Here is a 12,968-nt window from a genome sequence, read left to right on the forward strand (position 1 = left end):
GCTTTGTTATTTGCTACTGTTCCTACCGCCACTACGGCATTCCTACCAGCCCCCCCGCCCCCACCAGTATTCTCAGCTACTGCATGCCAGGCACTGAGCTCCCAAGAAGTACGAGACACCATCACTGTCCTCGGAGTCCAGGGGGAGGTTGAGAGTACAAAACGAGAAAAGGAGGAGGGGGAGGAGAGGAAAAGGAAAAGAGAAGGAAGAAAAAAACAAAGAAGCAGCCAAGAAAGCAAAAAGAAGCAAAGATGTGAGGCCCCAGGAGACTGGTCTCCAGGGCTGGAGGCCGGTGCGGTAAGGGCTCCAGGGCTGGATGCGGGTGCGGTGAGGGGTCAGTAGGGGGAACCTGGGGACCAGAAAGCCTCCCTGGACGCCCTGGCCCATCTTGGCCCTGGGACACTCAGATGGGACATGTGCCATCTCCTCCCTGACTCCATGTGGCCTCCTGTGCCAGGAGGCTGGATGCGGGTGGGGTGGGGGGCACAATTTGGTACCCAAAGAGATGACTCTGGCTGTCCCTCTGCCTCACCCAGGGGGCATTATTTAGAGCACTGCTGAGCTCCAGCCCCCTCCCAGGACAGTGCAGGGGTCCTCAGGGAATCCCCAGCATCTGCTCAGGGCCAGCAGGGGCAGCTCCGCAGACCTGCGGGCCCCAGCAGCTGTACGTTTCATGTGCGCCCAAAGGCTCAGGGCCATTGTTCTGGGGACGCAACAGTGCTTTCTCCACTGTTTGTGGGGCAAGGTACATGGCCCCTCTAGAGGTCCAGAATCCTAGAATGTCACAGGGCCTCAAGAACATCTCCAGCCTCATCGCTTCCCATAGGAGGGCCTCCAGGCTAAGAAAAGGGCAGGGTCTTGCCCGTGATCACCCAGTGGCACAGCCAGAACCAGAGCCCAGATCTTCTAACTGTCATTCCCATGGAAGAGTCCAGGGACAGACAGCCTGGGGCCGTGGAAAGAGAACCACCTTTGAACAGAAAATATTCTTATTCTAGAACTTAAGAGCACTGCACGTATTAAGGACTCAAAAAGTCTGCTGGTTGGATGGATGAATATTTGAGGCATGGCGAGTGATGAATGAAGAGCTCCAGGAGTACTGATGTGTTTAGGTGGGTAGGATCAGGGAAGGCGTCACTGAGGGGATGACTTTTGAGATGGGCTTTGATGAAGAGAAGAAGCCCATCAGGATGGAGAAAAGCAGGAGCAGTGTCCACCAAGGTGGAAATGCAGCTGTGGCCTCTGAAGGGCTGTGGACCCCAATTTCACATGCAGGTTTGGGCTCCAGACCAAAACTGGTTGAAACTCAGCTCTCTCCTCCAGGCCTCTGCATGGTGCATGGGACAGGGGGAGCTAGCAATTTATGAAATCCTAAAAGACAACTTGGTCAGAGAAGAAATACCCTCCTAATCTAACATTCCATTTGATAAGTAAGAAAACTGAGGCTCAGGAGGCTGGCATGCCTTCACAAAGGCCCTGCATCAGCCTCAGCAAACTAGGGCCTGTAAACCAAATTTGGCCCACCGCCTATTTTTATAAATAAAGTTTTATTGGAACACAGGCACACCCATTCATTTACATATTGTCTTTGGCTGCTGCCTTGATATGGCAGAGCTGAGTAGTTGCAAGAGGCCATATGGACTAGGAAATCTAAAATATTTACTATCTGGCCCTTTATAGAACAAAGTTTGCCAACTCCCATCCTACAGTAAGGTGGTGGCAAGAGTTGGGATGGGAGCCAGGCCTCTGACTCCTGGTTGGGTGCTCTTTAATTCCGTGCACCTTGCCCCTCGGGGCCCATGCTTTCCCCCCTGTCACACTGCCTGCAGGGTGAGATTTCAGGCGGCCAGGCTCTGGACAAGCTCAACTCCAGGACACATGGTGCAGCCAACAAGGAACACCTGGGCTGGCCACAGTTACCCCCATGACACAACAGGGCTTCTCGCTGGAAGCAGTTCAGCCCCTTTTGGGGGAGTCTGACAAGGAGATGCCAACATGCGCCTGCTTCTCCTCCATGGGCAAAACAGAAAGAGCCAGTGTTAAGTGTAGGACTCAGGCCAGCCAGATGCAAGAGTTATAGACACAGCCTTTCAAGAAGCACACAGAGGAGGACTGGCATCTCCAGCCATCTGCTGAGATGGCCAAGTCCACTTTATTGCACTGTAGAATTATTTTCTCTGTGCCAGACTGTCCCTGGTGGATTTGTTTAATTAAAACCCCAGCAGATCCAATCTGTTAGAAGTTCTGAGTTCACACATGTCCTGGCCAATTGGTCATAAGGATGCAGACAGGCCACAGGCCTGGGCCACGGCCACCTGGTACAGTGACTGGCCTGTAATAGAGCCCAGAAGCCTCGGGTCAGCGCACTTCCGAGGACAAGTGGGGTTGCTGCCCTGTCATGTGGCCCCGCCCGCTGCAGGCCTCAGGCTCTCTTCATCCTCCCTGTCTTCACCCCCTTCACCTCTCAGGCTCATTGGTGATGCCTCCCTTCCTTAACGGTGTCATTCAACAGAGAGTAATTAAATGCCAGCTATGTGCCGAGCACTTTCCTGGGTGCAGGGAAAATAGGAGTAACAAAAGAGACCAAAATCCCTGCCCTCACCCAGCTTACGGTTGAAGCCCACAAATGCAAGAGCATCCCACACACTGTGTATCTACTCTCTCCTCCCGCCCCTCTTCCATCATTCCCCTCCTCTCTCCCCTCCTGAACTCAGTTTAGGCCTGAGCACCTGACAATGGGACCATGCGTGCACAGGCCTCCTTAATGAAACCTCCTGCCCCCCCATCTCCCACTGCCACCCCCTGAACCGGGATGCAAGGAAAATCCATCTCGACCCTTCTTTGGCATGTCCCTCCCCTACTCAGGAGCCCTCAACGGCTCCTCACTGCCTTTAAGTTAAGATTTGAACGCCTGCACCTACCCTTCCAAGCACTTCACATTTTAGCCCTTGCTCTTCTTAACCAACCTACGTTGCTCAAGTGAACTTTTCTGCTCCGAGAACTCCAGAGTTTTTGTTGGTGTTAGATTTATAATATTCGTTGGTATCTACTTATAAAAGTAATAGATTTTTGTAGAAAATATACAATATATAAGAGCAAATTAGAATTAATCATGAGCCCATGATTCAAAGATAAACTCTATGAGCTTTTTGATATATTTCTTTCCAGCTTCTCTTTCTACATGTGTGTAAATACATGTGTTATATTTATATATTTAGTATGGCATCCCGTTACACAGAGTGTTGTATCCCGCCATTTTTATTTAACATTCTATGGTGGTTTTCTATGTAATTAAGAGACTCCTGAAGAGTATATTGAGTGGCTGCACAATATTCCACCACATAAATATACCTTAATATGTTTAACCAAACCCTATTGGTGAACATTTGGACTGTTTACAATTTTTCACAATGAAAATGCTGCTATAAACATCCTTGTTCATAAATCTTTGTTCCAATCTCTGGTTATTTTCCCAGCAGAGATTCCTAGAAGTGGCATTGCAGGGTCACTGGGCAGACACACTTCTAAGGTTCTTGATGCGTATCATGAAGCTGCCTTCCTGAGAGTTTGTCGGTCCCCCTTCCCCCACTTTGTGAGAATGCCCACTAGCCTCAGACAGGTACATTTTCTCTGCCCCTACTGTGCCACGTGTCTTCCTGCATTATGTCTTAGCTTCAGCAGCTCCCCTCTGTCAGAACCCTGCATTTCCCATCCATCCTTCAGAACTCAGGGCAAAGGCCGCCTCCTCCAGGAAGCCCCTCCTGATAGCCCAACCCAAGTTCTCCACCTCTAGCCCTCCTTCAGCTCCTGTCTTAAATTCTCCCTAAGATAATTCCCACTGAGGCCATGCATTTGAACAATGTGTGTAACGATACACATTATTATCTTCTTCTCTGTACAAGACACTGAAGTTTCCAAAGTAATCCACTGAGATGTTTCATCTGATTCACTTCAGATACAAAGCGTTTTGAGGTCAAGGACCATGGTTTGATCATCTGGGTCTACTTACCCTGGTCCCACTGGGCCCCATTGCCAATCTCAGATCTAGCCCAACCTCAAGCCAGCCCCTGATTTAATGGAGTTTGACAACAGCCTTCATTATTCCTTGGTCCACCGGAACAGATTTTAGGATGTTCTCCTCTGCAGTGAGGACTGACTGGGACAGAGGCCCTGGATGCCAGTCCTGGCTCTGTTAGTGACTTGATGTCCCAGTCCCTGTCCCTCTCTGGGCCTCAGTCTACTCATCTATAAAATGAGTGGGTTGAACTACAGAGTCTCTCACCCTCTGGGACTGATTGGCCCTGCGGCTCCAAGCACCCAGAGCAGCCCTGGGGTGCCTCCGAGAGCCCCTTGCAAAGCCAGCCTCTGGGATAGGCCGGAGGGAGCTGGCCAGGGAGGCAGGCCTGGCTCCAGGCCAGGCTGTGTCTGCAAACACTGACCTTGGCTGCCGCAGGGATTTTCCATGACACCAGCACCCTCCCCCTTAGCTCCCCCTAATCCCACGTGGGCCTGGGGAGGGTGGGGGATGGGAGTGGTAGGGGCTGTACTGTTCCAGAGGACCCTGAATCATAGCAGTGGGGCTCCTGTGGATGGGGTAGAGCTAAAAGGGAGAGGAGAGAGCAGTGGGCCTCCATGTGCCAAGTGTGGTGGGAAAGCAGGGGTAGGGAGAGCACCTGCCAGTGGGGAATGGGGAGAAGAGCCGAAAGAGGAGCTGCGAAGATGGGAAAGAGGCCTTGGAAAGGGGCAGGAGGGAGGGAGGGAGGGTGCTGGGCTGCAGAGCTGTCCTTCCTGGGAGCTCTAGCCTGGAGGGGATGAACTCCAGACGGAGTTCTGTACACTGGTCCCTCCCCCTCAACCCAGGTCCATGAGGCCCTGGTGGTTTCCCAGGCCTCACTCAGGCCTTGGCCAGGCCTAGGGCAGGGGTATTCCTTCTGGAGCCCTGAAGCTGACCTCATTTTGCAAGGGCCTGGGGCCACAAGAAGGACAGGAGGTATGAGTCACTAAAGGCCTTCCTGCCAATGCCACCTCCCCTCCCCCTGCTGGGTGTCTGAGGGGACGTTCCTCTCCCCAACTCTGCACCCCAGACTTCGAAGCTCTCTGGGTTGAACGGCATTTTCCGAGCAGCGGTTCCCACCAGGCCTTGCACTGGACACTGAGGGGACTTGCTGGCCCCCTGGGAGCCCAGAGCCCTGAAGAACTCCTCTTTAGACCTGAGAGCAGAAAGGCAGGCGCTGTAGCCAGGCAGGGGGAGCAGAACCTGGAGTACTAGGGAAGATCCCGGAGGGTTCTGAGAAAGGCGTTGTCAGAGCTGGACGGTGCGGCTGGAGGAGAAGGCCTGCATTCTCCTCCCTGTCTCCACCAAGCCCGGCAGCCTCCTCCCTCCTTCCAAGGGCCTGGGCACTCCTGCCAGCTTCCTTCCGCCTCATCTCCTTTAACACACCAATTAGACTCCTGCAGAGCCTCCTGTCCCACTTCCTGGCTCCACACGGCTGCCATCTCCAGACCCAGGGGGCGGCTCCCTGTCGGCGCCTCAGGCCCCTGAGGAGGTGGCGTGTTCAGTGGGCCTTTCTGAGGGGACCCAAAGGGCTCAGGCCTGACTGCCCTCTGCAGGCCCCGAAGGAGGACCCGGCTACCCTCTGGGGGCAACTGTGTCTTACAGCTGATCCCCTGGAGTGCCTGTGTCTCCCTCCAGCCCCCACTTCTCTCTGGCTGCCCCACCAAGCCCAGGGCAGCTCCAAGCGCAGGCCCCTTCCCCGTGTCCACCTCTGCACCAGCCCGGCTTGGCCCAGAGTTCACAGCCTTTTGGGTGCCTCAGGCCACAGGTCTGATCCATCTTCTCTCAGGGCAAACATTAGCCTGGCTGGTGCCATATTTACATTAGATAACTAGGTCTACAGGGAACCAGGAAACAGGGTGCAGCCAGGCACTGCCAAGGGCTACGTGTTTCTAATCTACAGAAGGGCCGGGCCAACCAGAGAGGGGCCATCTGAGACGCTCAAAGTCAGAGACCTAGAGAGAAGACCTTAGAGTTCTTGATGCTACAGACGAGCATTTCCCAAGCTGCTCCAGGAACACTGGTCCAACAACATGCACTGTAAGGAAAGCGCTCAAAGGTCAAACAAGCGGGAACACTCAGCGCATTCCCCCAACTTGACCCGCCTCGCACCTTTTAGCCCGTGTGAGGCGCTGATAAAGTCCACACTGAAATCCAGTGATGACAAGTCCTGTTAAATTCAGCATTCATCTCATTTAATCGAACCAAGCAACCCTCTTTGCATCCAACAGTCATGAGCAGTCCCTGGAACTGGTGTTCCAGGAAATTAACCTGGGGAAACACGAATCAAACTGGTGCTGAAAGGAACTTTAAAGACCATCTAATCTTGATGTTCCCCAAAATATTCATACTCATAATTAATATTCATTGATGCCAATGCCCTAAGCATCCTAAGTCTGCCAACACCTCAAAATGCCCACAGCAACTCTATGAGGTCCGTGGATCATGGGTCCCATCTTAAAGATGAGGAAACCGAGGTCCCTGAAGATGAGTTCCTCGCAGGCTGTGGGCAGTCATGGGTGCCACTAACCTGCCAAGATCCCCTGTAGCAAACAGAAATAACCTATTTTCAGTATTTCAAAAGCATAACAGTAACTTAATTCAGTCTCTAGAATCAGTTAGCCCATGCTAATCAGAAGTTCTGATTGGCAGGGCTGCTCTTAATTCATTTTGATGGGGGGAAAGAATGAATTGCTTTCACAATCATCTATCCAGTGCCTGTTCTGTTCTATGCAGCAGCTCCCCGCACTGATCAACACCTTGTACTTCATAAATAACGTCTTTCAAAATTTAGACTCTACTAATGGGTGGGTTAATAGAAAAAAAATCATTCAGAGGTATCCACAGCAGGGAAGATAATGGAAACCTTTTATCTTGCCCTGTCCCGCAAGTCACAGAGGAGGAAGATCGAGGTCCAGGACTTGCTCAAGACACAAAAGTGGTTGTGGCCAGGGCCAGGCCAGACCCCCAGATCTCCTGCCTCCATAGCCCCATGCTTTTTTCTCCACCCAAGGCTGTGGCCAGAGTTCTGGCTTTGTAGCCAGCCAAGCCAGGGATAGGAGGTCAGGCACTCAGACTGGGGGAGCACATGAAGGCAGTGGGGAACGGGCAGCTGAGCCCAGTCCAGCCAAGGCCATCACCAAGGGTTCAGATTGGCTATTTGTGCTTTGACTAGAAGGAAATAGGCCACCAAGAGAGAAAATCCAGTAAGGAGCAGGGGTTGGGGGGGCTGCTGCTAGACCCCCTAACCCTCTGCATCTTCCTGGAAGACAGCTTTGGCCAGTTTCTGAGCTCCTTGGTGATATCAGGAGGAAAACAGAGAAACTGAGGCCCAGGGCTTCCTGTCCCACCTCACATTTTTCCTGTTGCCCCAAATATCCATAATTAATATTTATGTCTGACCACATAATTAATTTTGTATGTCCAGCCACCTGGCTTCCTCAGGTGAATTCCATGCCTCTGGCCAGGTTCCAGAGCCATCTCTTAGCTGAGCTGCTTGCAAGCAGGTGCTGCTGGGCCCTTGTTGAATGAACAAGTCAACCTTGGTCACACTGAGCCACAGGGCCGAGGACAGAGCATTGAATGTGGAGTATAGTCCTGGCTCTGCCATTCACTGGCTATGTAACCTTGAGCAGCTCACTTTCCTTCTCTGGACCTCTATTTCCTCATCTGTACAACAGAAGGACTGGGTCATAGGATCACGATGCACTTTCCCGGCTCCGAGAACTTGTATGTCTGGCGGATTCAGGAAGGGAGGCTGGGAGATGAGGGGGCGCTGACAGCCCCAGCCGGGGCTCTGAGAGGCAGTAGCCTAGAGTCTCATGGTCGTGCCATGAGTTCTGGCTGGTCAGTCCATCAGGTCCTGGGAGGGAGGGTCCTCAGACCAGAGCGCCAGCTTCCATGTGTGTCAGTGACACACAAGGACAGATGGAGCCCCTTGCCCAAAGACTTGCAGAGCTGGACAGCAAGGAGAAGGTGGAGACTGCCTTTTGCTCCCTCTCTGGTAAACCCATGCCCGATGTGGGCAAGGCCCAGGCAGGCGGTGGGCCTGCTGGACGGCAGACAGGCCTTGCCAAATTCCCAGTTACTTCCCAGAAGTTTCAGGGTCCCCCGGGACTGGCTCCACCCCAGCTGGCACACCTCCCAGCTGGGCGCCCACGTCAGCAGGTCTTCATAGCTCCCTTGCCCTTTCACCCAGTGACAAGAGAACAGATGAAGGGACGGGAGCATGCTGACCCGGGGCCAGGTACTTGCAGAAGCATCTGGTTCCCCGGGCATCGTGCTCCTGTTGCCACTTGTTCCACATCCGGCTCAGGGCCGTGCCCAAGGATGAGGCTCCAAGTGGAAGGTTCACCTCTCAGGGCCTCAGTTTCCCATCCTGGTCACCGTTCCTCGGTGATGAACTGGCTCTGAGGCATCGGAATGAGAGATGAGTCAGAAAGTCCTAGAGGCCTTGGCCAACTCACAAGGCCTCTCCAGCCTTTTTCAGCTATAAAACAGAGATAGTCATAATAATGGCCTTGTGGAAGTTTTTCAGGATTAAAGTTTAAAATGTATCTGAAGGATAAGACCTTAAGCCTCAGCCTGTGGGAGGGAGGGAGGGCGGGCCTGGGGTTGGGGGGAGCATCTGACCCCAAGGATGAGGCACATCCAGCCTGGGGCGAGCCTGGACAGGACGGTGGACAGAGCGCGGCACGAGGCTCTGGCTTGGTAAGAACCTTTGGGTAAGCCTGGATGTGCCACTGCTTTGCACACCAGCAGGGGGCAGGCAGGGGAAGGAGTTGTCCCTTCTGGCTGGGAGCTGGGGAAAACATAAGGGCACTCAGGATCGAAGCCACCAGGGGCAGGAGGTCGCAATGTGTGGACAGGCCCAGGGGAAGAAGGTGGCCTCATGTCTGCAGGGACCTGGGCGGTGTTCAGACCAGAGAGGGCCTCTCTGCAGCTGGGGGACCTTGTGGGTAGCCACAGTGCTGCTAGGCCCGCAGACACTGGGTTTACTAAAGGACTGTGGGTCCCAGAGAAGTCGGAGCCTCCGAGTGAGCACAGGGCAAGGTGGTGGTGGCAGCGAGAGGGGGTCCTTCTCGCTGACCGCACAGAGGCTGCCCTACCCCCAGACCACAATCTCTGGCGGCCTTTTCCCTATGAGATTCCATCACCACTGCTTCATCACAAACCCCACAGGTTCTGAAGCACCTGCCCTTCCAGTCTCTCCTTTCCCCCTGACGGCGCTGTGCCGGGCAACCAGGCGGGGTATTAACAGCTGTAGCTCGACCCACCCCCAGAGTGCAGACAAGGCAAAAGAGGTCCAGGGAGGGGATTGGATTTGCCCAAGGTCACACAGGCAGCGTGTGGTCCAGCAGGGGCTGGGCCCCTGCTCCCCAGTCGCTGTCCGGCCCCATCCACAGAGCTCCGCCCTCCCCCACCAGTGCAGCGCCGGCCCGGCCCCAGCCCCGGGGCACAGGGAAGGACAGGATGAGAAGCAGCTCTGGCTCGGGGCCTGCCCAGCTGTCGAGGTGAGTTGTGGTCTGGCTGCCGTGGCCGAGCTGGCGGGCACAATCTGTTCTCACCCTGCTGGGACGCGGACAGGCCAGGCATGGCGGCTCAACAGCTCAGCTAGCCAGGGCCCTGGCACAGAGTGACACAGTCAACAAGCTCGGTGCCCTGGTGGGGAGCAGGGGAGCCCACAGCCTCATACGGTTCAGGCAGCTGTCCCCAGGTCTGCCTAACGTTTCAGATTCAAATGGCCTTGGGCTGCTAGAGATGCCAGCTTGACTGGAACTGAGCTGCCCCCCAGCCTGGAAATGAGAGGGAAATCTGGCCCTTCATTCATTGCTAATCATCGTGAGCCATTATTGAGCATTTGATATGTACCAGACTCTAGGCTAAGTGCCTCATACACATTACCTCATTCAGTTTCTCCCAAAAAGGCCTGGGAGACAGGTTCTACTTAGCCCCATTTTACACATGTGGAAACTAAGGCTCACAGAGGCTTTTAAAAACAAAACAAAAAACTGTCCATGGCAGAGTCAGGATGTGAATTCAGATCAGACATCAAAGCACAAGGTACCCTACCGTGCCAGCCACACGTTTTGGGCCTACTCCACGGGCCTGGCTGGCAATGTGGAGGGGAAGCTTGTGAGAAGCATGACAAGGTACAGCCATGCCCACCGTGCTACTCCCAGCCGGTGTTTAGCTGTACCTATGTAGTTGGAGGACCGAGGGGACAGAGCAGGGATGGTGGTAAAATTGGCCCTGGAGTTCAAAGCTAAACATTCTCAGTGCCACTCAAAGGAGAGAAGATCACTTCCAGTGAGGAATCCTGGACAGCTGCATGGAAGAAGCAGCATCTGGTTCCATTTTTGATAAGGCTTAGAGAGGAGGAAAAATTGGAAATCCTGCCAACCAGCATTATTTTGTTATAATAATCCTATTACTAAAAGTAATAAATATCGTAACAGCTCAGTGAAAAAAAAGCAGGTCCAGGACCAGCAGACCTCATTTTACAAATGAGGAAACATGCTCAGATAGGGTGAGTAATTTGCCCAAGGTCACACAGCCACTAGTGACAGGGCCAGAACTTGTGCTTAGGGCTTCTGAGTTCCCAACCAGGGTCTTTTCCTCTTCAGGTCTCCAGGCACAACTCCTGACTTAAGGCCATTTGATGGTTGGCTCAGAGGGAGGCTTTGCCTCTGCATGGCTCCCAGCTCAGTGAGGGCTGGGGGCAGTGTGAAGGAGAACAAACCCAACAGGGGTTGGGTTTGTCTGGCTGGTGACAGTAACACCTAGAAGGACAGGCAGGGACCCTGCTTTAACAAGGGCAATGCCACCTCTCCATGAGGACAGACCCTACTTCAGGGCCAGGCACAGAGGATGACCCCAGGGCTCCAGACTGGTGGCTGATGAAGATCCTGGAGCATCATTCATCCGGCTAACAGAGAGGCAATGTCCCCTTTCTCCCCTGACATTGGTCAGCCAGCTGCCTCAGGGAGACTGGTGGGCCCTGGTTGCCAACTACCCCTCATAAGCATTGGCTGGCAGCAGGGAAATCATCAAGGAGCCATCCATGCCTCAGTTTCCCTCCCTGCACACTGAATCATGGGATGTCCAAACTCCATCCATTACAGTCAAGGAAACTGAGGCCCAGAGAGGACGAGGAACAGGTCCAAAGCGCACAGACACTGCACTAGAAGCCAGGTCTCCCAAATGACCTGTGAGCACCCTTCACCCTATCTTTGCTGCCTCCCTCATCTCTATGTGTGAGCTCCCACTCTAGATTTAGAAAAGTTAGGTCTTTGAAACCAGACTCCAGTTCAAACGCAGGCTGCTCTACTTCCAAAGGGTGTGACCTTGGAAAAGTCACTTAACCCTCCCTGTTTCCTCCTTCCTTCCTACCTACCCTACGAACTCAACCAAGAGCATCAACAAGGAACTGGCACAGTGTACGGGGTCAAGGATGCGCCCATAAGCGTGTGTTGTCCTCTCTTCCGCTGGAAGGAGAAGCCCGAATCTGCAAAGTTGGGGAGGTGGAGGGCAGAGATCTCGGGGAAGGGGGCAGGGTTTCTGGAAGAGCAGCCCCACAGTGCAGTGCTTTCTCTCCTCTTCCCCCGCTCTCCCCCAGGCTATGGCCACGCAGCACCCAGCACGGACGGCGGCAAGGTGTTCTGCATGTTCTACGCGCTGTTGGGCATCCCGCTCACGCTCGTCATGTTCCAGAGCCTGGGCGAGCGCATCAACACCTTCGTGAAGTACCTGCTGCACCGCGCCAAGAGGGGTTTGGGCATGCGGCGCGCCGACGTGTCCATGGCCAACATGGTGCTCATCGGCTTCTTCTCGTGCATCAGCACGCTGTGCATCGGCGCCGCCGCCTTCTCCTACTACGAGCACTGGACCTTCTTCCAAGCCTACTACTACTGCTTCATCACGCTCACCACCATCGGCTTCGGCGACTACGTGGCGCTGCAGAAGGACCAGGCGCTGCAGACGCAGCCGCAGTACGTGGCCTTCAGCTTCGTGTACATCCTCACGGGCCTCACGGTCATCGGCGCCTTCCTCAACCTCGTGGTGCTGCGCTTCATGACCATGAACGCCGAGGACGAGAAGCGCGACGCCGAGCACCGCGCGCTGCTCACGCGCAACGGGCAGGCGGGAGGGGGCGGCGGGGGCGGCGGGGGTGGCGGCGCGGGTGGCAGCGCGCACACCACGGACACCGCCTCGTCCACCGCGGCGGCGGGCGGCGGCGGCGGCTTCCGCAACGTCTACGCCGAGGTGCTGCACTTCCAGTCCATGTGCTCGTGCCTCTGGTACAAGAGCCGCGAGAAGTTGCAGTACTCCATCCCCATGATCATCCCGCGGGACCTCTCCACGTCCGACACGTGCGTCGAGCAGAGCCATTCGTCGCCGGGAGGGGGCGGCCGCTACAGCGACACGCCCTCGCACCGCTGCCTGTGCAGCGGGGCGCAGCGCTCCGCCATCAGCTCGGTGTCCACGGGCCTGCACAGCCTGTCCACCTTCCGCGGCCTCATGAAGCGCAGGAGCTCCGTGTGAACGCCACCGCCGGGGCCTGGAGCGCCTGGGAGTGCGGGGGGGGGGCGGGCTCCTGCCAGGGGTGGGGGAAGCAGTAGGGGTCGGCGAGGAGGCCCCGTGGGGCTCCCCCCACGTCCCTCACCACCCTCCCCCGGCCCCCCCATCTCCAACTGTGCCTGCTCGCGCACCAGCCGGCAGGAGCCCGGGCTCTGAGGATGTCGCAGGACATCCGCGCCCTGCAAATTCCGAGAAATGTGAAATTTGGGGGGTGGGGGTGGGGGAGGGAAGGCAGAAACTGGGAGTCTCTCATCCCTCTGGAAATCTAAGGAGCTCCCCAGCTCTCAGAGGCCCTGCTGGTACCCAGACCATACCCCCTCCGCCCTCTCCTCCC

The 12,968-nt window shown here is 55.1% G+C and overlaps 1 protein-coding gene across 1 annotated transcript in view; it reads left to right on the forward strand.

The window, feature by feature from the left end:
* The window catches only part of KCNK3 (potassium two pore domain channel subfamily K member 3), a 36,134-nt gene extending 23,536 nt beyond the window's left edge, over positions 1-12,598 (forward strand). Inside the window, exon 3 of the mRNA XM_028099320.2 lies at positions 11,673-12,598. Coding sequence (XP_027955121.1) covers positions 11,673-12,598 — 926 coding nt within the window. The remainder of the gene's footprint in view (positions 1-11,672) is intronic.
* The last annotated feature ends 370 nt before the right edge of the window (positions 12,599-12,968 follow it).

Source organism: Eumetopias jubatus, unplaced genomic scaffold (assembly GCF_037043125.1).
Source record: "Eumetopias jubatus isolate StellerSeaLion01/CBP00866 unplaced genomic scaffold, mEumJub1_p1.0 scaffold_9, whole genome shotgun sequence".
Taxonomy (NCBI): domain Eukaryota; kingdom Metazoa; phylum Chordata; class Mammalia; order Carnivora; family Otariidae; genus Eumetopias; species Eumetopias jubatus.